Source organism: Dipteris shenzhenensis, chromosome 1 (assembly GCF_047967505.1).
Source record: "Dipteris shenzhenensis isolate YYH24624 ecotype China chromosome 1, Dip_SZ_1.0, whole genome shotgun sequence".
NCBI classification, from domain to species: Eukaryota; Viridiplantae; Streptophyta; class Polypodiopsida; order Gleicheniales; family Dipteridaceae; genus Dipteris; species Dipteris shenzhenensis.
The window spans coordinates 73,305,597-73,329,619 of NC_141596.1; the positions used below are offsets into that span (position 1 = coordinate 73,305,597).

General features: G+C 46.2%; 1 protein-coding gene across 1 annotated transcript in view; it reads right to left on the reverse strand.

Moving 5' to 3' along the window:
• Positions 1-11,711, reverse strand: part of LOC147906348 (uncharacterized) — a 604,593-nt gene extending 592,882 nt beyond the window's left edge. The window contains exon 1 of the mRNA XM_087391025.1: positions 11,592-11,711. Coding sequence (XP_087247151.1) covers positions 11,592-11,711 — 120 coding nt within the window. The remainder of the gene's footprint in view (positions 1-11,591) is intronic.
• Between the last annotated feature and the right edge of the window lie 12,312 nt (positions 11,712-24,023).

A 24,023-nucleotide genomic window follows, 5' to 3' on the forward strand; every position in this document is an offset into this window, starting at 1 on the left:
GATTCAGTTTCTATGGCAATCTCTTGGCTCCTGCCACCGCCAAGTGGGGCCAAGAGACCTCCAAGATGATGAGGCTTTGGGCTTGATAGATTGGGTAGAGGATCAAGGTTGTGGGCTGATTGGGTAGAGATGGACTATTGACCCTAGAACAATCTTGACACGACAGGAGAGGCACAGTGGTGGCGACTCTGGTAATGGGAGGGCTAGCCTCTTCGAGAGATTCAGTGGGATCCAGGGGAGTGGTTATAAGCCACCCAAGTAGGGCACTTGGGCAGGCTTGAGGAGGTGCCCTTCCTTTCATACATGGCATGCAATGGCCGACATCTTCAATTGGAGGCAACAGCATGGACTCCCTTGAGGTCGCAGCATTGAGTGGAGCAAGAGATTCCCAAGGAGGTTATTTCTCGTTTTTGGTTGCCTCTGGACCAAACCGTGGACCGCCGTGGAAGGTCTCTTATTTCTTCTAGATGATCGTGCATGGAGGCTTTTTGATCAGCCCTAGCTAGAGCAGATGTGGGTGAATGGTGGCTGCCATTACTGCACATACAGAGTAGTAGAGATGATCCCTCAATATCTTTGGGAGAGCCCAACAGCGCATAGGATTTGGTCAATGGCTCTGAGGATTGTGGCTAGCACATACAGGATTCAACAAGACTTTACTTTGGGGATGGTCGCGTGGCTTACAGAGGGGAGCCATGGATTCAACAAGACTTTACTTTGGGGATGGTCGCGTGGCTTACAAAGGGGAGCCATGCTTTCTCGATTGATCCAACCTCTCCAGCCTACCAGATCTAGGACTACCATGTGGTTAGGATTAGGGCATATGATGCGACACCTCCCTCCCATGTACACCCTATGCCTTTGCCAGAGGATAGTATATGGGAGACAATGTCAAACAACACTGCTTGGACATCTGGGTTGCCCACTATGATTTGGTGATGGGAGGATACCATGTTTCCCCAGAAGCCACTCTTGTTGCCATTTGACATACTATTATTTTTGGCTTCTGTCACTACTACCTTGACCTCCGTTTGTGCCGCCACCCTCTCTTATGTATTCTCTGGTTGTAAAGTTGATGTTAGTTGGGCAAGCAAAGCAAGAAGAAGAACACGTTCTCGCAGGGATAGAGAAAAAACCCCGGCGAGCCTTGTATATTGCAGCTGCATAAGAGGGGCATGCATTTCGTCCTCTGCTACCTCGAGCTCTTGAGAAGGTGACGCCATTTCGGTTGACAGGAATGTTTCTTTCAAAGCTAACAACCTCCTATGCAGGTTTGTCTTTAGAGAAAAGGTCACAGAAAACGACCTCTGCTCCCAAGGCCAACTTAGTATCCATAGGCAAAAATGACAAGAACTGCTCATTCAGCTGTATGGGTTGTACTCCATCAGCAACAAGCAGATAGCTATGAAAGACTTTATCATGACTCAATTACCTCCAAGAGAGATGAGGGCTTTAGAAGTAGATATTAAAAAGAGAATTCCAAGCTAATTATGTCATTGCAATGGCAATTTTTAATGTCATAATCAGGTGTAAAAAGGAGGACTACTAGGAGGAATTTGAGGACCTTAGATAGCTAGAGGTTTTACTTGCAAATATTCTATGTGAGAAGTGGGTGGTACTTGGTGTACATAGTGTCAGGGAGGCACAAGGTGAGCACAAGCATACGGTGATGTAGGCCAAATGGACAAATGAAATGGGTGAAGCGAGATAGACGGACAAGGCAGAGCCGGCAGACTGCAAGGGTGCATAAACCATACAAATAGATTCCAAAAGGAGCTGACGATGAAAATACAAAGAAAGGAAGGTTGCCAGCTATAGCCCCTATTTTTGGATCTCACGGCTCACCACCTAGAAAGATTCCGAAACAGGAGCTAGCAACCAAGATCGTGGTCTATACATCCAGCGAATACCCCTCACAGAAAGGGTGTAGAAGGTTCCCACTAGCCATGTCTGGCAGAAAAGCTCCTGCCTTTCGCTGATCGCTCTCGAACCTGAAGTACTGCACTCCCAAATGGTGCGCAAAGTGAAGATGATATCCTGCTAGATGGCTATTGAGGTAGCGGTCGGAGAAACCGCTAGCCTCCCATCACCAGATGCATCGAGCGACCCAGATGTTCCAAGCAGTAATGTTGGATACTGTCTCCCACACACTGTCCTCCGGTAGAAGGGGTGGGCGTGAATGGGAGGGCTGAGATGCATTATGGATCTCTATCCGGGAAACCTACTATCCATATATCCTGTATCTGGTGAGACAGGATCAATCAGGACGGCGTGCCCACCCTCGGTAAGCCAGAGACCCCTACCATCCCCCAAGTGAAGTCTCTTCTCATCCTCTATGTGCTAGCCACGATCTTGAGGGACGCCAACCATATCCGTTGTGCAACTTGGAAGCCTCATATGCAATGGGGGATCGTCTCCACAACCCCTTCCGCGCAGCCAATGCATTTGCCATCTATCGACATCTACCCCAGCCAAGGGTCAATGGGTAGAACCAAAAGAAATATGAAATCTTGCGCAGGCGCAAGCTCGTCCAAAGGCAAGGCCATAAACAGAAAATAACCTCTCGAGAGGTCCTGCTCTAGCCAATGACTTTCTCTCGAGGGGGACCATGCTGTTGCCTCAAGATGTAGGCAACATGAGTCGTGTAAGAAAAGAATGAGACCTCCACCCGGTCCAATTGCCCTATGTGGGTGGCCAAAACCACTCTCCTGGATCCCACTGAATGTCACATAAGGATCTGCCCTCCCAAAGCCACTGGCGCCACAATGATCCCTCAGGGATCGATAAGACTATGGTGGGATCAATATACTAGGTCCTGCCCAGGCGTCCTGCCCAGGCGACGGCCCACTATCCTAATCCTCTGCCCCTCTAGATCCTCCAGGTCCACCATCCTCTAACATTGTCTCTGCCTGCAGCGAGCCTCCAGGTCCCACCCTATAAAATCAAGACTGACAAGATCCGAGGGTCTCACGAAAGAAGCGTATCCAAAGCAGTACTGCTATCCATGAGATCTATCCTGACCAGCAATGGGGTGTCCAAGGACTTCGTAAACCATCCCACTACAAATCCAAGATTGCTGCCTCGATCTCCAGCATCCTAATACGTGCCGCCTCAATCTCCAGCATCCTGATACGTGTCCCTTGTAGGTGACCGACTGCGACTATCTGTTTGGGAAGCCACCGCCAAGCCCCAAAGGATGTCCACTGTCCCATTGTGCCCAGCCAATGTGGGTCCGCTGACCTAGCATGAATCCCTCTGAGTCTCTGACCTTCGGGTGCCAAATCAATGGTTGTCTCTCAAATAGATAGAGTCGCAGTCAGGCTCTGCAAAGTGGCCTAGCCCGAATGAGTCCTCCTGCCAATCTCTGCCACACTTTGTAGGGCCTCCTCATCAGTGGAGAACCCTTCCCTGTCAAGGGAGACTCGATAGGATCGTTGCCACTGACCTCCTGTGCGAGAAGTGTTTCCAAGATGCCCCCGCTAGAGGAAGAGCTTCAGGGTTCAGCTCCTGAGGTGAGGCCTCTCACCACCAGCTTGCCCAAGAGGGCTCTGCTCTACATCTCCAGATCACTAATGCCCAATCCAGCTTGCACCTGAGGTAAAATCACAGTCTTCCAAGCTACTCTGGCTCTAGTATTGTGCGTTCCATATGATCCGGACCAAAGGAAGTTCTGCACCGAGCGTCGTAGCTTTCCCATGCAGCCCCAATGGAAACACCAACAAGAGGCAATATACCAGGCCATGGCAAGAAGGACTTGGTTAACCACCACTGCCCGCCCTGCAAACGAGAGTTTGGCGGAGCTCTAGTGCATCGACATCTCAGCCGAGATGTCGATGCCAACCTGGCAGCCCAGGTACCTCATCGTCTCCCCTCTCGGGATCCATTGAAAGCCAAAATCAGCTCCCCAATCTCAAACATCCTGGATCTCCTCTGAGCCTATGAAAAAACCAACAGATTTGGTCCAATTTATGCAGGCATCAGAGGCCTCATAGTAAATGGGTAGGGCACCTCTAACCCTCTCTAGACTGAATGCTGAGCCGTCCACATAGAGAGTCGTATCATCTACAAACTTAAGAGTCTAGAAGCTCCTCCTCCTGTCGAATCAGAAGCCTCATCCCCGTAAGGCCAAGTGAAGGCTGTGGACATCTCCAGGATCTCGAGGGTCGGTGTGTATGTGTCCTTGTGAGTCCCCTGAGTCGCTGGAGCTGGATCTCTATAGATCATGGTCCTGTGATCTAAGAAAGTGTCTCGTCATCATGTTGCCCTATTGAACCCATCTGGCTTGGGAAGAGCAATAGAAGTCTGTTCGACGGACCTACAAATCCTGTAGCTCCAATCATGCACACTCTAGGCAATCCTTCAGCCACTAGGACCCTGGAACCTGCTCCTTCAGTCGCTTGATAGATGCTAGGTCTCGCCAAAGTGCTCTCTCTAGCTCTTGAAGGATGGCTCTCCGTCTGAGGGCCTGGCATTGTCGCTCCTGACTGCTACGCTGAATCCTCTCAGCCACCCACACCGCCCACCCATCAAGGGATCTAATCTTGGGCCAACTCCAGAGATACAACAGCCCTTCATGACGCCGCTGTCCAAAGAAGAATTGCAGGCTGCCCGGAATCCTGTAAACTCAAGCTCGTACCATGGATCCTTGCCATGATCACAAAACTAAACCGCTCCCAGGTACTCCTCTCTCTAGCTGTCATCTCTGTGAAAAAAGGCTCCTTCCTACTTATCCTCCATGAACTCGAGGTTGTTGAAGTCACCTCCAACAATCCACGAGTCCACCTCTGGGAGGCAATTATGAGCCGCCGATTGGTACTACCTGCAAGCGGGTGCGTATACATTCAGGATACCATTCTGGGCCTCTCCTGCATGAAGACCCATCCATACAGCATGACTTGGAATGAGCTCGCCCTATGCAAATACCTCTGGGACCATCGCCTGGGATGCCGATATACATACCCCTCCACTCCTACCAGCGGCAAGGGACCGAACCTCTGGGGGGCCCCCCAACAAGGAGGTGGTGTCGGTGTGTAATGTCGGCTACTGAGAACATGTGCTCTTGAATCAAGAGGAAGTCAACTGGTCTGCCTACCAAAGCCCGCTACAATTCCTGACAAAGGATCAAATACTGCAGCTGTCCGATGTTCTTTATGTGTCAGATATCAAGAGGAACTTGTTGTCCATTTCTGCGATCACGGATCGGGAACAACAAAGAACATTAATTTCAATTTAAATCAGTGTGTGGATTTTATCTTAGCTCAAGGTTTGAATCCCAAAGTGGTCTAAACATGATGTGAAATTTATTTTGATTTAGACACAAGGGAAAAAATGATGGATATGGTGCCATAGTGAAGAATGCTCTTTATTGAACTCAAGAGGATACGCGAGGAAGAGGCTCCATGCGAGGCTGCTGCTAGCTGAGGAGGAGCGGGGGGTGGAGGGGACGGGCGAGTGGTAAGGATAATCACTATAGGAGCAGCGGGTGATAGCAAAGAGGGGTGGGAAGACGCGAAGTGGGGCTATGGAGAGGGGACAGGCGGTCTTGGGGGGCCAAGGATGAAGGGTCCGAGGGGGGTGGGGGGGGAGGCTGGGTGGTATTTGTTGCTACCGGAATTGAAGGTCCCTCTGCGAATTTCAGTATTTTAATCATGTGCAACCGTATTGGGAGTCTGCACTGACTTCTAGATGGTAATGTTACTCTTTGGGCTGCTTGGAATAGTAGGCCAATAGAATCTATCGCTGCATGGGTATCTATGTGTTTGCATTCGATATACGAGCTAGCAAGATGTGCAAGGGTGATTCAAGGGGTTGACCAAGATCAATTTGAGAGCAATAGGGCCATCTCTTGGCATTGGTCTCTTGGGCGCATATATACACTCATGGATAGGGAGATAATTGCTTACCTTTTGGCATCTCCATCATTGTCCTCTCCTTGCTCGAACATTCCTTCTCTCTTGGACTTTGTGGGAGACTCATCTTAATTCACAGACACAATCCATGGCAGATAAGTCTTGAACGTAGGTCTGATTGGAGGTGATTAGGGCAGCATAGCACAAAGCCACAATCAAAGAGATTGTAGAGTTGATGTGGCCCATGCACAATTGTGCAAGTGGTGTATGGGACTTCTTGGACATTTACATATAAGGTCTTTTTTAACTCAAAAGATCTCTAGCCAACTTGCACATTTTGACACAAAGTACACAACTCCCAAAAGCTCTTTTTTTTATTCACAGATCTCTCATCAAAAGATGCCCCTCTTCTTCCCTAGGCTAGGCTTTGCCTACCCCCATCACACATTCTGTTAGAAATGACCCAACAGAGGGTACGCACAACTGAAGACTTATAGTAATGCCCAGGAGCTGACACAGTGTGTGTGTGGGATGTGTGTGGGATGTGGAATCACAAACTTCTTTACTTATGTGCATAAAATAGATGTGCAGACTCATCAATAGACAATGAACTAGCCAGATAGAGAAACCACCAAAATAATATATTTCCGTCCAAAACTATGGACACAATACAAAATAGATAGATCCAGAGTCCCACCAATGGTGTGGTCCTCTGATCTAACCACAAGGTCCTTCTCCTATCTGTTGGCTATCTCTAGACTCGAGCCCCCGTGCTCCACCTCGAGCTTCTATAGACTTTCCATCCAGATCCCTTCCACCTTGCTGTCTTTGCACCAGCCTAGGTGGGCAGCACTCTGAGCTAGGTCTGCAACTCTACAGCTCTCTTGTCTCCTTCTGGATAGAGGCCCACAAGTGGCTGATCTGCTGCTCCTTCTGCTCCCTGAACTGCTGCTCCAAGTGATGAGAAGTGAGGCCTCAAGGACCTCCTTTTATAGGGCCCCAAGGGCTGGCAAAAATACTGACCAGCCTGCAGCAAACTGGCCGACCAGTCTATGGCTGGTCCAGTCCTATAAGGGCTCACAACCCGGGGCTTTTGGCCCCACACTTCTAGGGCCTTTGGCCCTCCAATCTAGGCAAGGGCCCAGCCCTATATAAGCCTGCCTGGCCAACCTGTGTTGGCTATAAATATGCCCCCCAGGGTCAGTCCCTTGCAGCCCTCCTATATATTCAGGGTCCAGCCCCACCAAACCTGCTGCAAACAGTGCGCCTTCATGTCCTAGATCCATCGCAATCTGTCCCTGACTATCTTGCCTCTGCTCCAGGCTTGTTCCAGCTCTAGGGCTCTTGCCCGAGCTCCGTACATGTCCCTGAAACCAGCCGTACAGCAGGCGTCTGTAATCCGTACAGATCTGCCATGCTTCTGCACTATTCTGATCCTCTGATCTGCTCATAACAGCTCTAGATGTGCTGCCCACATGACAGCCAAGATGCTGTCCATGTGGCAGCCCCATCTTATCACTCAATCCCTTTTGGCTCTTATCCACATGGCATCCAATCAGATGCCCATGTGACAAACACTCAAACCCTAGGTTCACCCCCCCCATGCTCTCCTCATTTGGGGCTTATAGATGGGGAGGTGACCTTTCCAACACCCCCTCTCACCGACACATGCCAACATGTCGATGAAGATGCTCCAGTAACTCCCTGGTCGTAGTCCTCTGGAACTTTTCGGTGTCAATATATTTTCTTGGCTTTTCATCCAGTGGCTCCTACTCCACCAGGTCCAGTTCTGCTTCCGCACAGGGTCCATCTTTGGTAGCACCTCCTGGCACCACCTCCTTCAGTCACATTCCCGCCTTTGAACTCCAGCAATCCAACCATCACGATCTTCCAGTTGTCCCCTCATAATGAGTGAACAACCTGGAGTCTTCCAGGCACCATGCTCTGAGGGTCTATTTCAACCCATCCTTCCTTTGGCAAGGTCTGCAACAAAAGTACATCTCTAGATAACCTGGACCGCGAACTTTAAACGCACCTGACTGAACCTGAGTCACCCTCCTTCTCGCAAGGGCACAATCCTCCAGTCATGGAAGTCGATTTCCAAGAGCGTCTGAATCAGGGTCGTCCTTCAGCAAGGTCCCTGCCTTCAGGCTCCCACACCTGTGAGCCTCCTACTTGGGCTCTGATACCATGTTAGAAATGACCCAACAGAGGGTACGCACAGCGGAAGACTTATAGTAATGCCCAGGAGCTCACACAGTGTGCGTGTGGGATGTGGAATCACAAACTTCTTTACTTATGTGCATAAAATAGATGTGCAGACTCATCAATAGACAATGAACTAGCCAGATAGAGAAACCACCAAAATAATATATTTCCGAACAAAACTATGGACACAATACAAAATAGATAGATCCAGAGAGTCCCACCAATGGTGTGGTCCTCTGATCTAACCACAAGGTCCTTCTCCTATCTGCTGGCTATCTCTAGACTCGAGCCCGCGTGCTCCACCTCGAGCTTCTGTAGACTTTCCATCCAGATCCCTTCCACCTTGCTGTCTTTGCACCAGCCTAGGTGGGCAGCAGTCTGAGCTAGGTCTGCAACTCTACAGCTCTCTTGTCTCCTTCTGGATAGAGGCCCACAAGTGGCTGATCTGCTGCTCCTTCTGCTTCCTGAACTGCTGCTCCAAGTGATGAGAAGTGAGGCCTCAAGGACCTCCTTTTATAAGGCCCCAAGGGCTGGCAAAAATACTGACCAGCCTGCAGCAAACTGGCCGACCAGTCTGTGGCTGGTCCAGCCCTATAAGGGCTCACAACCTGGGGCTTTTGGCCCCACACTTCTAGGGCCTTTGGCCCTCCAATCTAGGCAAGGGCCTAGCCCTATATAAGCCTGCCTGACCAACCTGTGTGGGCTATAAATATGCCCCCCAGGGTCAGTCCCTTGCAGCCCTCCTATATATTCAGGGTCCAGCCCCACCAAACCTGCTGCAAACAGTGCGCCTTCATGTCCTAGATCCATCGCAATCTGTCCCTGACTATCTTGCCTCTGCTCCAGGCTTGTTCCAGCTCTAGGGCTCTTGCCCGAGCTCCGTACATGTCCCTGAAACCAGCCGTACAGCAGGCGTCTGTAATCCGTACAGATCTGCCATGCTTCTGCACTATTCTGACCCTCTGATCTGCTCATAACAGCTCTACATGTGCTGCCCACATGACAGCCAAGATGCTGTCCATGTAGCAGCCCCATCTTATCACTCAATCCCTTCTGGCTCTTGTCCACATGGCATCCAATCAGATGCCCATGTGACAGACACTCAAACCCTAGGTTCACCCCCCCCATGCTCTCCTCATTTGGGGGCTTACAGATGGGGAGGTGACCTTTCCAACACATTCACCTTAGTTTCTCGTGTCCAATTCTAAAATCCCTGGCCGGCCACGTCCCATAATAGTTCCCAATTGTCACTGCAAGTAGGGGCCCATCACATAAAGCTGCTGCATGGGCAGTGGTAAGGTGTGTAGAAGAACATGTGGATCGACACAGGAAAAGGAGAGCCTTACCTCGTTGTCTCTACTAGCTCCCCTTTATGATAAGGAATTTATATGAATGGGGTGAACTTTGAAGGATTCAGCTCCACCGTTTACATTGGCACCAGACTCGACTTCTTCCCTTGCAATGTGGCAGGTTACATGACAACAAGAGATCTTGAGGATGGATCTCTCTATTCTTCTAGCTCTCATTCATACAATGGTATTTCATAGGACATGCTGCTGGAGGTGAGGAGTTGTTAGCAAGCTCCAAAACGAGATGTAGAGATGTCAAGCTGTTGGGAACTATCAGCGAAAATGTTGATGTAGATATTTTCTTTTCCAAAAAAAAGCTTCTATGTGAAAGAACTCGACAGATGAGTATAAAAAGGATTCACGGTATCAATACCCCATGCACAGCATGGAAAAGCCAAGAAAGTGACTGAAAATACCAGACCAAACTAGAGGGGACTCAGAGAAGAAAGCCAACAGAGTATGCACAACATGCGTCCAGACCCAACAAAGGTCTAAACAGAACGAAACTGTATGCTCTTGCATGAATCTGAAATTTCCTGGAATTGCTGACAGTAACATGGAAGATAATGTGTTTTTTGATATGATGAAGCGCTGTAACCATCCACACTCCCCAGAATCCCATTGCAGAAACTCGCCATAAAGCCAAAGTCTTCAAGATCCATTACCGATACTCTCTAAGTGGAGGTCGACAACTCTCATTGATACTAGAGCCTTGCATCCTGGACGGCATTCTCATCCTACAATCTCAATAATCTGCCCCCGGACTGAACAGTGAAAGTCGAGGTATCCCCTCCTCTATCCCACGTAATGGCAATCACCTGGGGAAGAGGTTTCTTCCGGGCTCTGTTGCATGACACAGGAAGCAAAAGAAGGTGCACCTATTGAAGCTTTGACAGTGGAGACGGGGACATCAACAGATCAAGAGAGTAAATTGTTTTGTTGGTGGGTTACTCAGGTGTGACCTCGTTTAGAGCTTGTGGTCCGGTATGTAATTGGTGATGGGGATCTATGTGGATGCCTGTACTTGAAAAGACTCCCATCCACCTGATAGGCCAAACCTGACCTCCATCTCCTATGCTCCACTCCTAGGGGATAGCTATGTCAATCTTTACAATCCCTGCTCTTGCTCCCTCCGTGATCTCTGATCCTCAGAAGGTCTTTAGAGGCCTTCCGAGATCCCACTGAGGCTCCCATTGAACCACTATATATCCTAGAACTTCAAGAGGCATACCACTGCAGATATCAAAGAAGCATCTTATTAAATCATCATGCCTTCTTTTACAAAAAAATTACAAACTGCTCCGCATTTCCTCTAAGTCCATCTTCGTCATGGTATGGAGATGATCTGCAGCTTCTACTATTATCTGGCATGCCTGCTTCTTTAAATTTGCAAATTAGCATCATGATCTTGTCATCTTGGCATGTTGCATTTGACGACCATGTTACAACAGTCTGAACCTAGGTTCGTTCTACCTTAACATAAGATCTCCTCTGTGATAAAAGTGTTCTGATCATAGCGTATTGTTTCAATATACTTCCATTTTTTATCTTTAGCACTAGGAGTCCCAAACGAGCAACTGATTCGTATTTAAGACCATTTGAAAAGAATTCATTTCAGCTTCGTTTTCCTTCAGAAGTCTGTCTCATGGCTACTTTATAAAACGTGCTAAAGACAAAAAATGACAATGTATTGAATCGACGGCAATACGACGATAGCATGTCACGTTGTGTCTTCGATAGAGAATCACTTCCAGAACATAGAGATACTGCTTATGAAACTATGGCAAGGGAAGGCCTCATGGAAGGATTTTGATACCCTACGTGCGTGTGGGATCAAGACTTGGCTACAGCGAGGAAAGGATTGGGAGAGCTCAGATTTCAGTGTTTAAGCTAACGGTCAACTGAGAACTTAGGAAGGTTTATCAATCGCAAGTGCTGCTTGCGTTGAATGCCAAGGCCGGAGCTCAAAAAGTACTTGCAAGACTCTCTAAGGCAGCGAGGCTGGCGAGTGTTTCTCATGGAAAAATGCAAACAGCCGTAGAAACGATTTGACAGCACCGTTGGCGGATGCATGTCATGATACTCAAATCGTATCCAGAAATTCAGCAACGCTAGGACGTATGGATTCATTTGACGTTGCTTGCAGTCTTATGTGCACTACGAACAATCGAGGTGCATTACAGACCTGCCGCGTCTGTTCCTCAAAAAAAGGCCGCAGCAGAATTTCTTCTCGACGCTGCTTGGGAGTAAGCTCGTGAAAATGACTTGATGCAGGCCTCCAAGGAATCAGTCCCCGCTGATCCATCCCTGGCGTCGGAGGTCTCAGGTTGACGGGGATTGCAAGACCGTTTGAAGGGGAAATAGTTGACGGGGAATATCAATGATTTCTATTTGTTTGGGGCCTTTTTAGAATTTGAATACGTGCAATTTTGGTTGGATCTTATTGGTCCAAAAATGATTATTTCTCGGTAAATTCTTTTTCGAAACCATGCACCTCAAGGAAGCATTTACTTTCTCTACATGCGCTTCGAATTTACTCCTTCGTTGATGGATGCTTTCCTTCAACCAGTCCGTCCTACCTTGGCAATCACGTATGTGAACCTCAGACAATGGATGTCCAAAAGAGGGGGGGATGTGAAGCTAAGCAAAATGCAAAAGCATCTTTCCCAAAGTGCATGGATATTCTCCTTGCTCATATCGAGCCTCTACATATTGGAGTTGTAGCACTGAAGATTCAATCCTACCATTAGACGTACGCCCTCACTTAGCCTCCCCGTCTTCGCCTTACCTATGTTTCCTCCATCTATATTCTAGATGAGTCACTCATTGCTTGACATCCCTGCTTACTTCTTGCTCTAGTTTGGCTAGCCGGTTAACTGACAGCTCACTGACAGCTTATTGGAAATGGCATTAGTAGTGACCTTGATGGTTGTGTTTAGAACGTTGTTTGTCATCATTGAAGCTCATAAGTGGCGCTCTAAGAGTGAAACATAAACATCGTAGCCTTACGGCTTATCTTTCTACCTTGGCACGCCCTAGCTAAAGTGACAATCTCATTTATATGATTCTCAACTTATGGGCACGTCCAAAGGACATGCTAGTAAGGTGCAACCTATTACTTACATTAATTTTCCATCAAAGTTGTGTAATGCAGAGAGAACGCTCTAGTTTCATATGGAGCTCGAGTAAGATGAGAAATAATAAGTCCTTCCTGTTGGCAAGGAAGCACCGTCAATTGATCACACTGGTTGGGAAAACACGCGTCATAAGGTTATAGTGGGACTGAACAGCTCATGTTCTTTTGAAATTTTTTATTTCACAATGTTTTAAGTAGATTCTAGCAGTGGCTTTAGAGGAAACATATCGATCTGATGCAATACTTGGCCATTAATAGAGACCATGGGAGGCAACTGGCAGCAGCCGATTGTAGCCAATTGATAGTGTGAAAACTTGGTGCATCTTCACTAACACAAGCGCTTTGAGGTTACTCAATGACAACCATTCACGTCCGCAACTCTTGAGCAAATTCAAATCAATTTACTTTGTCCCTTCAATTCGGCTTTACATCTTGCAGGTTCATGTAAATGCATTTCATTCTTTTGTCTCTCTATTGATGATGTTTCTGGCGTGCAAGCACTAATAGGCATGCCTGAAGTGAAGGTTGGTACTATGGTGTGGGGATACTTCTCAGCATAGCTATTGTGTTGTGTGTTGGCAATCAATGACTACATGCAATCCCTCCAGTTCCAAACCTTAGAGAAAGAAAGAAAGAATATGATGTCCAAGTGGTTCACGACAGTCCTCAAATGACTGTTTTTATTTATGATATTTGTTGTGGGAGATGTAGTGTATCTTCGACAAGAGATCAAGTGCCCTACTAAAGCCATTTTTACTCTTGGCTATTCTTTGTCTATTGACTAGTCTAGTTTGACAGGTTAGAGTGATCATGTGTATCCATAGCAGACAAAAGGGGTTCACCTCTAACCACCTTTCGAGGCGTGCTCTAATTGGAAGCTAGTTCTATAGAGATTTCCATAATATGAATTTTGCCTTCCCCACTTGGCATGACTTCCAAATCATTTTGAAACCTTTTCTTCCACCAAGTGTGTCCCCTTGTCATATTCCATTTGGTGTCAATGGAAGTAAACGAAGAGCCTTATACTAACAGGTACCTATACAAAGTTCTAGTCGTGGCCCTACTTAGCATCTCTATATCTCCCACTCTCAATTTGGATTATCGCTTCTGGAACAGCTTCATCAACCCTGCATTGATGCCTTTAGTAAGGGGCCCTCTAAGGACTTAAGCATTCGCCATATCCACCAAATCCTCCTTGATCACATTCTAGAACTACAAATACAATTCAATTGTCGACCTGTTGGGCCTTGGGGACTTCTCCAACTCCATACAATTGAGAGCCTCCCATAGCTTTCGATTGAAGAAAAGCCTATCTAGTCCCCCATTTGACTTCTAGTGACTCTACAATCTACTACGTCTATAAGCTCTTGCATTTTCTTTGACCGGGGGCTTCCACCACTGCTTATTCACCACCAATAATGCCCCCCAATACCTTTTATATACGTTGGCAACATGCCAAATTTTTTTCACCAAATGCCCAACTTTATCCATTAGTCTATTAATAATCTCCCTACTACATCTATTCACTCTCATAGGGCACTTGTTACATCTATAACCTCTTGCATTTTCTTTGACCAAGCTTCATCCACCGCCACTTATTCACCAACAATTCCCCTTGAATCCTTTCGAAACACGTTGGCAATATGTCAAAATCATATCACTAGGTAGCATAACTTTATCCATCAATCAGTTTGTCGATCATCTCCCTAATGTGCTTTCACTCCATCGACTAAAAAAAGACATGGGAAGGGTGAGTCTCCTACAGCTAGCCACAGGCACCTCACTCGTCTCCCTTGCACAATTTCAGCACGATCAATAAGGTACTAGTGACTCCTCCCCACGTCTCATACACCATGGCAAAATCTCTGTGGGGGTTAAAGGTCACTGTGCCTTAACCCCAGTTATGTACAATACTCAAACACATATATAAATGAATGAAAAAGAAGATTAGGGTGGTTCTGCACCCACCAAACTTGTGTGGCTCTTTGTCTCTCTCTCTCCTTCTTCCATTCTTGCTTCCGTTGAGAGCACTCTCAACTGGTATCAGAGCCCGGGTGATCTAGCTGAGCGTGCGTGAATGCTTGGAAGCTCAGCAGCTCTGTGGGAGGAAGGAGAAGCTCTGTGGGAAGCTTTGTGGGTGACTTTACTTGCATCCGAGTGTGCAGAGACTTTGGAGAAACCTTTGGAAAAGTCACTTTGGCTTTGCGAAGTGGTTTTGAGAGCCTGTTAAGAGCTTTCAAAGAAAAAGTCGTTTTTTGAGCTTTTCCCTGTTCCGTTCGATGACAGAGACTCCGTATTGACTTGTAGAGGCAACTATTGCTTGCTTTTGGTGTCCACATTACTTCAGGAGCCTGGAAACACCTTTATTCTTGAATCCGGGATCATTTCAGTGGATTTCTGACTCACAGTGTCAGTTTCTGCGTTTTTTGCCCGGGTGTTGGAACTCAAGTTTGGAGCAACCATTTGCAGATCTGTCAGTTCCGGTGGACTCAGGAGGTCCTAAAACTTCTATGTTGCTCATCATTCGCACTCCGGTGGAGTTTACAGATAGCTCTGTTTCCAAAAACGTTTTTCAGTCCGTGTGTTGGACCCAGTGATTGAGGCCACGGTTTCCAAAACCGTCTGTCCCATTGCGTTCCGGACGCCCAAAAACCCCTACCTATCAGTTCTTGCGCGATTTGGTGGAGGATTTTCAGAGTTATAGATCTCTGTGTATTCGATTTCGTCTCTCTGTTATGCATTTTTCATACTAAGGTTTTGAAACCTTAGATTTATGCCACATGGCAGTGGATAAGTGTTGACTCCCATTTCTCACTCATCGGTTGGGATTTTGGAGTTCTGGCAGAAGAGAGATATTTGCAGATTTTCTTGCTGAGTCCAATTATGCGATGGCGCCCATGTTTTGAAGCATCTCAGGTCCTATTTTCAGTAGCGCTCATTACCGTGGGACTATGATTTCTTGAGCATACCTTATGCAGATCACTCTGGTTGCAGTTTGAGCAGTGTGCACTCATTCGTGGTATGCATTGGGTTGCAGTGGATGATTTATAGGCCATTTGGATGCATTGCGGTCCTTGTTGGATGCGCTGATAGGCCCAAATTGCCTTGTGGGATGCTATTTTTATGGACGCTTTGCACATGGATGCTATTTTATGCTGAGGGACAGCTTTGACACATTGCAGGTGATGCACTGATAGTGTTATGCTCTCTTGGATGAGACATTATTGATGCATATGCAGTGGACAGTGTTTATGCTTGAGTCATTTGGCACTTATTGGCATTTTCTTTTGGGCCAGATTTGCTCATATGGATGCATAGTATATGCACATGAGTCAGATGCATCGTTTGATGCTTTGAGCTTTGAATTTTGGTGATATTTCACTCTATTGTGGCATACACATTTGGGTGCACCTAGTATTTGGTGTGATTCTCTCTTGCAGGCACTAGCATTTGGGATTTTGCTTTATTTGCATTATGGCATCCTCTTCCATGTCTGAAAAGGAGTTTTTCAGCATTAAAAAGTTTGATGGGACAAACTTTTCTTTGTGGAAAGAACAAATAAGGGATGTGCTTATTCAAAAGAAGCAGATTAAACCCTTGGCAGGGATTGAAGCTAAGCCTGCAAATATGTCTGAGGATGATTGGAATGAGTTGGATGCATTAGCAAAGTCTACTATTAGACTTCATCTTGCAGAGTCAGTTTATTTCACAGTAGTAAATGAGCAGACTACGGAAGATTTGTGGAAGAAACTGTGTGCCACTTATGAGAAGGAAACTGCCTCTAATAAAGTTTACCTCATGAAGAGGTTGTTTGAGCTGCAGATGAAGGAAGGGGTCTCCATTGCTTCTCACTTGAATGAATTCAATATTATTTTCAGCCAGCTTCAGGCTCAGAAAATAAATTTTGATGCGGAGACTAAGGCAATATTTCTCTTATGTTCATTGCCATCCTCATGGGATACCTTCCGTACAGCTGTCAGTAACTCTGCACCTAGTGGAGTACTGAAATTTGATGATGTTGTGGGTAGCTTGTTGGCCGAGGAGATTAGACGGAAGTCTATGGATGGCAACAAGCAGGATGCAGCCTTAAATGTGCAAAGGGGCAGATCACAGTTCAGGGGGAAGTCCCAAGAAAGAGGGAAGTCTCGTAGTAAATCCAGGGCACGGAACATTGAGTGTTACCATTGTGGCAAGAAGGGCCATATGAAAAAGGATTGCTACAAGCTGAAAAGAGAGCAAAAGGATAAGAAAAAGAATGCAAATTGGGGTGCAAATCAAAAGGAAGAGAGTCCAAGGGAGGACAAAGGAAAAGTGAAGATCGAGGAGATCAATGCAGTCACACATGATAGGGACAATGATGTTCTCTTCATGTCTACTTTATCTGCAGAGTTGCTTACCACTTCAGATGATGCATATTCCCAGGATTGGATTTTGGATTCTGGTGCTTCATTCCATGTTACTCCCCATAGGGAATGGTTCTCCACTTATGACAGTGGAAAGACAGGTTGTGTGCATCTTGGAAATGACTATGCATGTGACATAGTGGGAGCAGGTGACATAAAGTTTTCTTTTGCAAATGGGTCTGCATTTGTTTTGAAACATGTGAGACATGTGCCTAAGCTGACCAAGAGTCTTATTTCAGTGGGTCAGCTAGATGATGCTGGTTTTCACACCACTTTTGGCTTTCAGAGTTGGAAAATTCAAAAGGGCTCTATGCTTTTGGCTAGGGGTGCCAAGTGTGGGACTTTGTATCCCTTACATGTATCAGGGGTATTTGATCATGTTGTTGCAATAACCGAGCAGCCAAGCACTTCTTTGTGGCATTGCAGGTTGGGGCACATGAGCCAGAATGGAATGAAACTCTTATGCCGTTTGGGTTATGTACCGCATTTGAGTTTCTCTGATTTTGAATTTTGTGAGCATTGTCTCTATGGAAAGCAGACTAAATCAGCCCATAAAAGAAGGGGAAAGAAAGAGTTTGAAAAGCTTGATTTGGTGCATTCAGACGTATGTGGTCCCATGCCTACACGGTCATTAGGCGGGGCTGAATACTATGTGACATTCATTGATGATGCAACTAGGAAAGTGTGGGCTTATGCTATAGCTCGAAAGAGTGATGTGTTCCAGGTATTTCAGAAATGGCTGGCCTTGGTTGAGAATCAGTTAGGTAGAACGCTTAAATGCCTACGGACTGACAATGGTGGAGAGTATCTCTCTCATGACTTTCAGCATTTCTGTGATACACGTGGGATTAAGAGGGAGCTCACATCCCCTCGTACTCCAGAGCAAAATCCAGTTGCAGAAAAGATGAACCGTACCATTCAAGAAAGGTTGCAATGCATGCTTTCCAATGCAAGTCTTTCTGGTGGTTTTTGGGCTGAGGCAATGAAGACTGCAGTGCATGTGATCAATAGATCACCTAGTAAGAGTTTGGATGGTGGTATTCCTGAAGAGGCATGGAGTGGAAAGAAGCCCTCTTACTCTCATTTGCGTATATTTGGGTGTGAGGCATATGCACATGTGCCAAAAGAGCTTCGAAAGAAGCTAGATCCTAAGTCTAGGAAATGCATCTTTCTGGGTTATGGTGAAAGTGGAGAGATGGGCTATCGTCTCTGGGATCCAGAAGCAAAGAAGATCATACGCAGCCATGATGTGGTCTTCAATGAGAAGAAGATGCATAAGGCACCCATGAGGGATGTGGAAATGAGGAGAATCACTTTCCAGGATGTGAATCCACCTGCATATGTTGATAGGCAGCAAGCTGTCCATGCACCAAATGTGCAAGAAATGGTACAACCAAGTACTCCCACAGGTATACAATCAAGGGTAGATGATGGATCATCTATTGGTGGAAATGATGAGCCAAATGTGGCTGATATGCAAGTGGGACAGCAAGCTGAAATGCCCTTGAGAAGATCATCTAGAGAGTCTAGACCGCCTGATAGGTTTGTTCCAGGGGTAGACTATGTGATGCTTACTGATTGCGGGGAGCCTTCTTGCTATAGAGAGGCTATGATGCGTGAGGATCAACGCAAGTGGGAGTATGCTATGCAATCAGAGATGAGTTCACTTATGAAGAATAAGACTTGGGACTTGGTTTCTTTGCCACGTGGAAAGAAAGCATTGCCATGTAAATGGGTCTACAAAATGAAGGTCACAGGTGATGATGTGCCTAGGTACAAGGCCCGTTTGGTTGCTAAAGGGTTCAAGCAAGAGAAGGGTGTGGACTTTGATGAGATATTCTCTCCGGTTGTGAAGATGACCACACTTAGATGCATGCTTGGACTAGTGGCATTAGAGGATATGGAACTTATGCAGATGGATGTCAAGACAGCTTTCTTGCATGGGGATTTGCATGAGGAAATTTACATGGTGCAGCCGGAAGGCTTTGAAGAAAAGGGCAAAGAGCATTTAGTTTGCAAGCTGAAGAAGAGTCTCTATGGTCTTAAGCAAGCACCTAGAGAATGGTATCAGAAGTTTGATGCTTTCATTCGGTCCCAGGGTTTTAGAAGGAGTGAAATTGATCACTGCCTCTACACTAAAAGAGCTAAGGATAGTAGCCTGATAATCTTGGCACTATATGTGGATGATATGCTATTGGCTAGCAAGAATACTTATGAGCTAGATCCATGAGTGGAAAAAGAACCTACTTCGACCATTCATTGCCACAGGGGAAGTATCAGTTTGTGATGTAGACTCGAGCCAAGTTGCATGAGGCCTTTGATATGAAGGATTTGGGACTTGCAGGTCATATTCTTGGTATGCGCATCACGCGTGATCGGAGTAGGAAACTCCTTTGGCTTTCACAAAAAGAGTATGTTACAAAAGTATTGCAACGTTTCAATATGGAGGGGGGGAAGGCAGTGAGTACTCCATTGCCTCCATATGTGAAACTGAGTCATACAGATAGTCCCAAATCAGATGAGGAAAGGGCCATGATGGCCAAGGTTCCTTATGCATCAGCGGTTGGGAGTCTCATGTATGCTATGATAGCTACTAGACCAGACATTGCATTTGCAGTGGGAGTTGTTAGCCGGTATATGGCTAATCCAGGAAAGAGGCATTGGGAGGCAGTTAAGTGCATCATGAGGTACATGAAGGGTACCAAGGAGATGTGCATTTGTTTGGTAAAGGAGACATGCGTGTACTTGGGTACACAGATTCAGACTATGCAGGGCATGTGGATAGTAGGAGATCCACTTCTGGTTATGTGTTCACCTTTGCAGGTGGTGCAGTGTCGTGGATGTCTCGTGCACAGAAGTGCGTTGCTTTGTCTACCACAGAGGCTGAGTATGTTGCAGCCACAGAGGGTTGCAAGGAGGCTATATGGCTTGATCGGCTAGTGGGAGATTTGGGGATTCATACAGGTGTACCGACATTGCATAGTGATTCCATGAGTGCTATTCAGCTAGCACGGAATCCGGTCTTTCATGCAAAGACCAAACACATTGAGGTCAGGTATCATTTCATCAGGGAGGTACTTGAGGACAAGCGCATAGAGCTTGTCAAGGTTCATACAGATGATAACCCTGCAGATATGCTGACGAAGAGTCTACCTAGTCAGCGGTTTGAGTATTGTCGTGTATTGATGGGCATTGGATAGTATGCTCACTAGTTATTCTCCCTTAAAGGCACATTGTCCTTTAAGTGGGAGGTTGTGGGGGTTAAAGGTCACTGTGCCTTAACCCCAGTTATGTACAATACTCAAACACATATATAAATGAATGAAAAAGAAGATTAGGGTGGTTCTGCACCCACCAAACTTGTGTGGCTCTCTGTCTCTCTCTCTCCTTCTTCCATTCTTGCTTCCGTTGAGAGCACTCTCAATCTCCCCTTTTATTATGTGATTGATCTCATCAACCCTCTTAGAACTATTCCAATCGTGCCACCCTAACATCCATCTCGACCTAGACAACTTGTCTTTTAAGAGAGATCAACACCCACTTTGCTTAGTGGACACATTCGGGGCATAAATACATAGAACACTAAGCAAATAGCCAGAGTAAGATACTTCCATAGCCAAAAATTGTCCCTTGCTATCACATAGCAGCTCCCTACCACTAACAGGGCTCTTTACTACTAACATGGCATAGCCACCCCTCCCTCTAAGAGTACCGTTAGCCCACACTTGGTATTCCAAATTCCTCATCATTTTGATTTAACAAAAGCATCTCCTTTCCAATATTTAAACTCTTGTAACAACATAGTCCCCATACTATATATATACACACATCCTTTTGCTTAACTTGGTCATTACAACCTCTCAAGTTCCATGACAGAATCATCGCATAGTGTTGACCAAACTTACTCGCCTCCCCCCGCCCCTCCCCCCCAACTCCATGATCCATTTTTCAGATTCAGAGCAACACATCCTTGATTCTTTTAGAAGTTACTCTAGAGGGTGGAGGTTCATTAGGTACTTCCACCTCTCAAAGGCGCATCTTTGATGGCTGCTTGCTTTTTGGAGCTCTTTTTTCGAGATTTGCACCATAAGGCAACACTTCATCAAAGGTTGCTATCATGAGGGGGGATCGAAGCCAAGACGCCTTTAGAATCATTGCCCCATGGAGGGCAGCAAGTGACTCCATCATAACTACAAGAGCCCTCCACACCACTATGATGAAAACCCAATCCTTTCTAACTACTGCTTGGTTCACCCCCCCCACCTGCTTCCATGGCCACTACTTTCCTTTCTTCACAACCAACTTCTATCCATCGTCTTTAGATGGATCAGAGTTGGTGCCCTCTAAGACTAGACCTCCAACCATCGTATCAGACCATCGGGGCCAACTCTTCCATGTGTTGTTGAGGATCCACCCTAGTAGCCTCCTAAGGAAGTCCATGCCAAGACTTCCCTTCAACCTGTAGCTCCTTTTGCACCTTCGAAGGGTAGATGTAGGCATAGTGACCTCGCTCTTTGCACACAAATTAGACATTTGGAACAACCCCAAAACAAACTTGTTGCGTGTGGACCAAGCCATCAACAATCTTATCCTAAGCTTGATCCTATGCAAATTCTTAGCCCCAAAGTGAGCCCTTGCCAAAGGATTGATGAGGAGCAACTTCCCGTGCCAAACACTCCAGGGCATCTCCCAACCAAAGTGGCAAATTTGGGAAATCAACCCAAACAAGACATTCATGGTTCAAAATTCAACACCACTAACGAGGGGCTTCACTGGATAACCCAATAGCCCCAAGAAAAACAAATGAACAACCAACAAGCTAGTCTTCAAAGCACTCATGATAGACCATGCAAGAGAAAAGACGATTTGCCAAGGAATTTAGCCTCGTACCCATTCGAGGGAACTTCACATTCGTGTTCAAGGAGGAGGTACGTATCCATTACTACTTTTGGCGGTTCAACTACCAACCTCCCTATCTACTGTATCGTCATGGCCTCACCTACCTTCACAGTCCATCTGCTTACATTGCGCCCCCTCTTCGTAGCTTTCACCACCACCACTGTCTAGTTTTGCATAGTCGTCGTGCTCCTCTCTGCCGTCTCACTCCTTTTGCTTACTCTTTTGGCTTGCACTCAAATATGCAAGTGGGTATCAACTCCGCAGCAATGCAACATCACACGTAACTCCGCAACAATGCAACATCACACGTCCCTGCGGTATTGGCTTCGACGACCAATTTGCCACCTCTGTTTTGTTTGTGCTCCAAGTACTCATCTCCCCGAACAAGAGCGAACCTAGCCTTACGTGCTTGCTCGTCCAGCATCAATAGATTTGTTTCCCAAGTCTCTGCTAGCTTTTCTTTTGCGGGCTTCGGGCTTCCTTGCTTGGCCACATAGTTGGCAGCTGTTCCTTTTACCTGATATGTAGCGCTTTCTACATAGCTTCATAGCTTTTGTCGAGCGGGTGGTTGACACTTGGATAGACTAAAATTTACAATTACTGTGTTATGTATGATTACTGTGAACATGGGAAGTGCCTTTATAAACTCAAATGGGGTTTATTTGCAGGGGCCTGTTTTGAGTGCAAAAAGTTTGGACACATGGCTTCACAGTGTCCAATGAATCAACATAAAATGCCTCCTGCCACTTTGCTAGTTCACATGCCTACTAAAGATGCTCCTACTCTAGTTGCCAACAAAAATAAAAGCAGTAGACAGCCTTCTGGGAGTCAGGATAAAGGCAAAGCTCCAGTGGCTCCCAATGGGAATCTCACTTCACATTCACCTCCTGCTATTCAATCCTCGACCAAAGGACAGCAACCTTCAATTGAAGGCTGGCAAAGTCCAAGAAAAGTTAAATCTGCTCGAAGAATTCCACCCCCCCGCACTTGGAATGGTGCATCTTCTAGCGGAAATACCCTAGAGATAAATATAGGAATTGGGATTACATGGGCTGTAGTAATAGCCAGCAGAACACTCTTCCCTGAAGAAGAGGTTGTTGCTTTGCTGTCTACTTCTCACGCAGCTACTTCTTCTCAGGGGCGAGGCCTCGACTCTGAGATAGAAATGCAAGGCTGACCTCATAAATTTTGTTGCTGTACATAGTTGTTACATTACTATAAATACCTGCATATATGACTGCTCACATCAAATTTTATACACTCAATGTCCAGGGCATGTATGACAGTAGGAAATGGAAATCTGTGTGGCTGTACATCAACAGATTTCAGCCTGACATAGTGGCATTACAAGAACACAACCAACATATTTATGCAGGTAAGATAGGACACTACTGTGGATATGATATTTTCTATGCTGGGGAGCAATCTTTCTCAGGGGTTGTCCTTCAGATCAAACATGAGCTTCAACCAGTCATTGCTTTAAATGACAACAAAGGTAGATGGCTTGTTCTCCAATGCATTATTAGAGGAGAGGTGTTTGAATTTGCTTCAGTTTATGCACCTTAGTCCTCTAGAGAAAGAACTGCAATTTGGGATGCCATGCAACAATATCCGTGGAGATATCATGCCTACATATGTGGGGATTTCAATAATGCTCCACAACAGGGAGACAACACCTCCAGACATGACCATATGTTATCTCCTGAAAGGCATGCATGGTCTCAACTACTTTTGCATCTGGATTTGGTTGACCTTTGGAAGGAATTGCAGCCTTTGTCACCGGGCTACACTTTTTAACATAATGCTCTTTCCGCTTATCAGGCATGTCTGGATCGATGGTATACTGTCGCTCCCCAACAAAATGGGGATTTCACATGCAAAATGTGGATTGACTATGCCTTTGTGCATTCAGACCATGCACCACTATGGTTGTGGTTATCTTTTCATAATATGCCAGATGCTAGATTGCCACAAAGGAGACATCTAATCATAAACAATAGTTATTTGCAACATGCTGATTTCAAGGCAATGGTTACTGAAGCAGCTCATTGTCTTTCCTCTAGCAGCCATCTTCATGTTGATGGTGCCTGGGATTCTTTTATTTCTAAAATGCAAGTTGTGATTAGAGCTTATGGCAAGTCTTACATGAAGACTCCGAGGGAAACCATTGCTCAGGCCA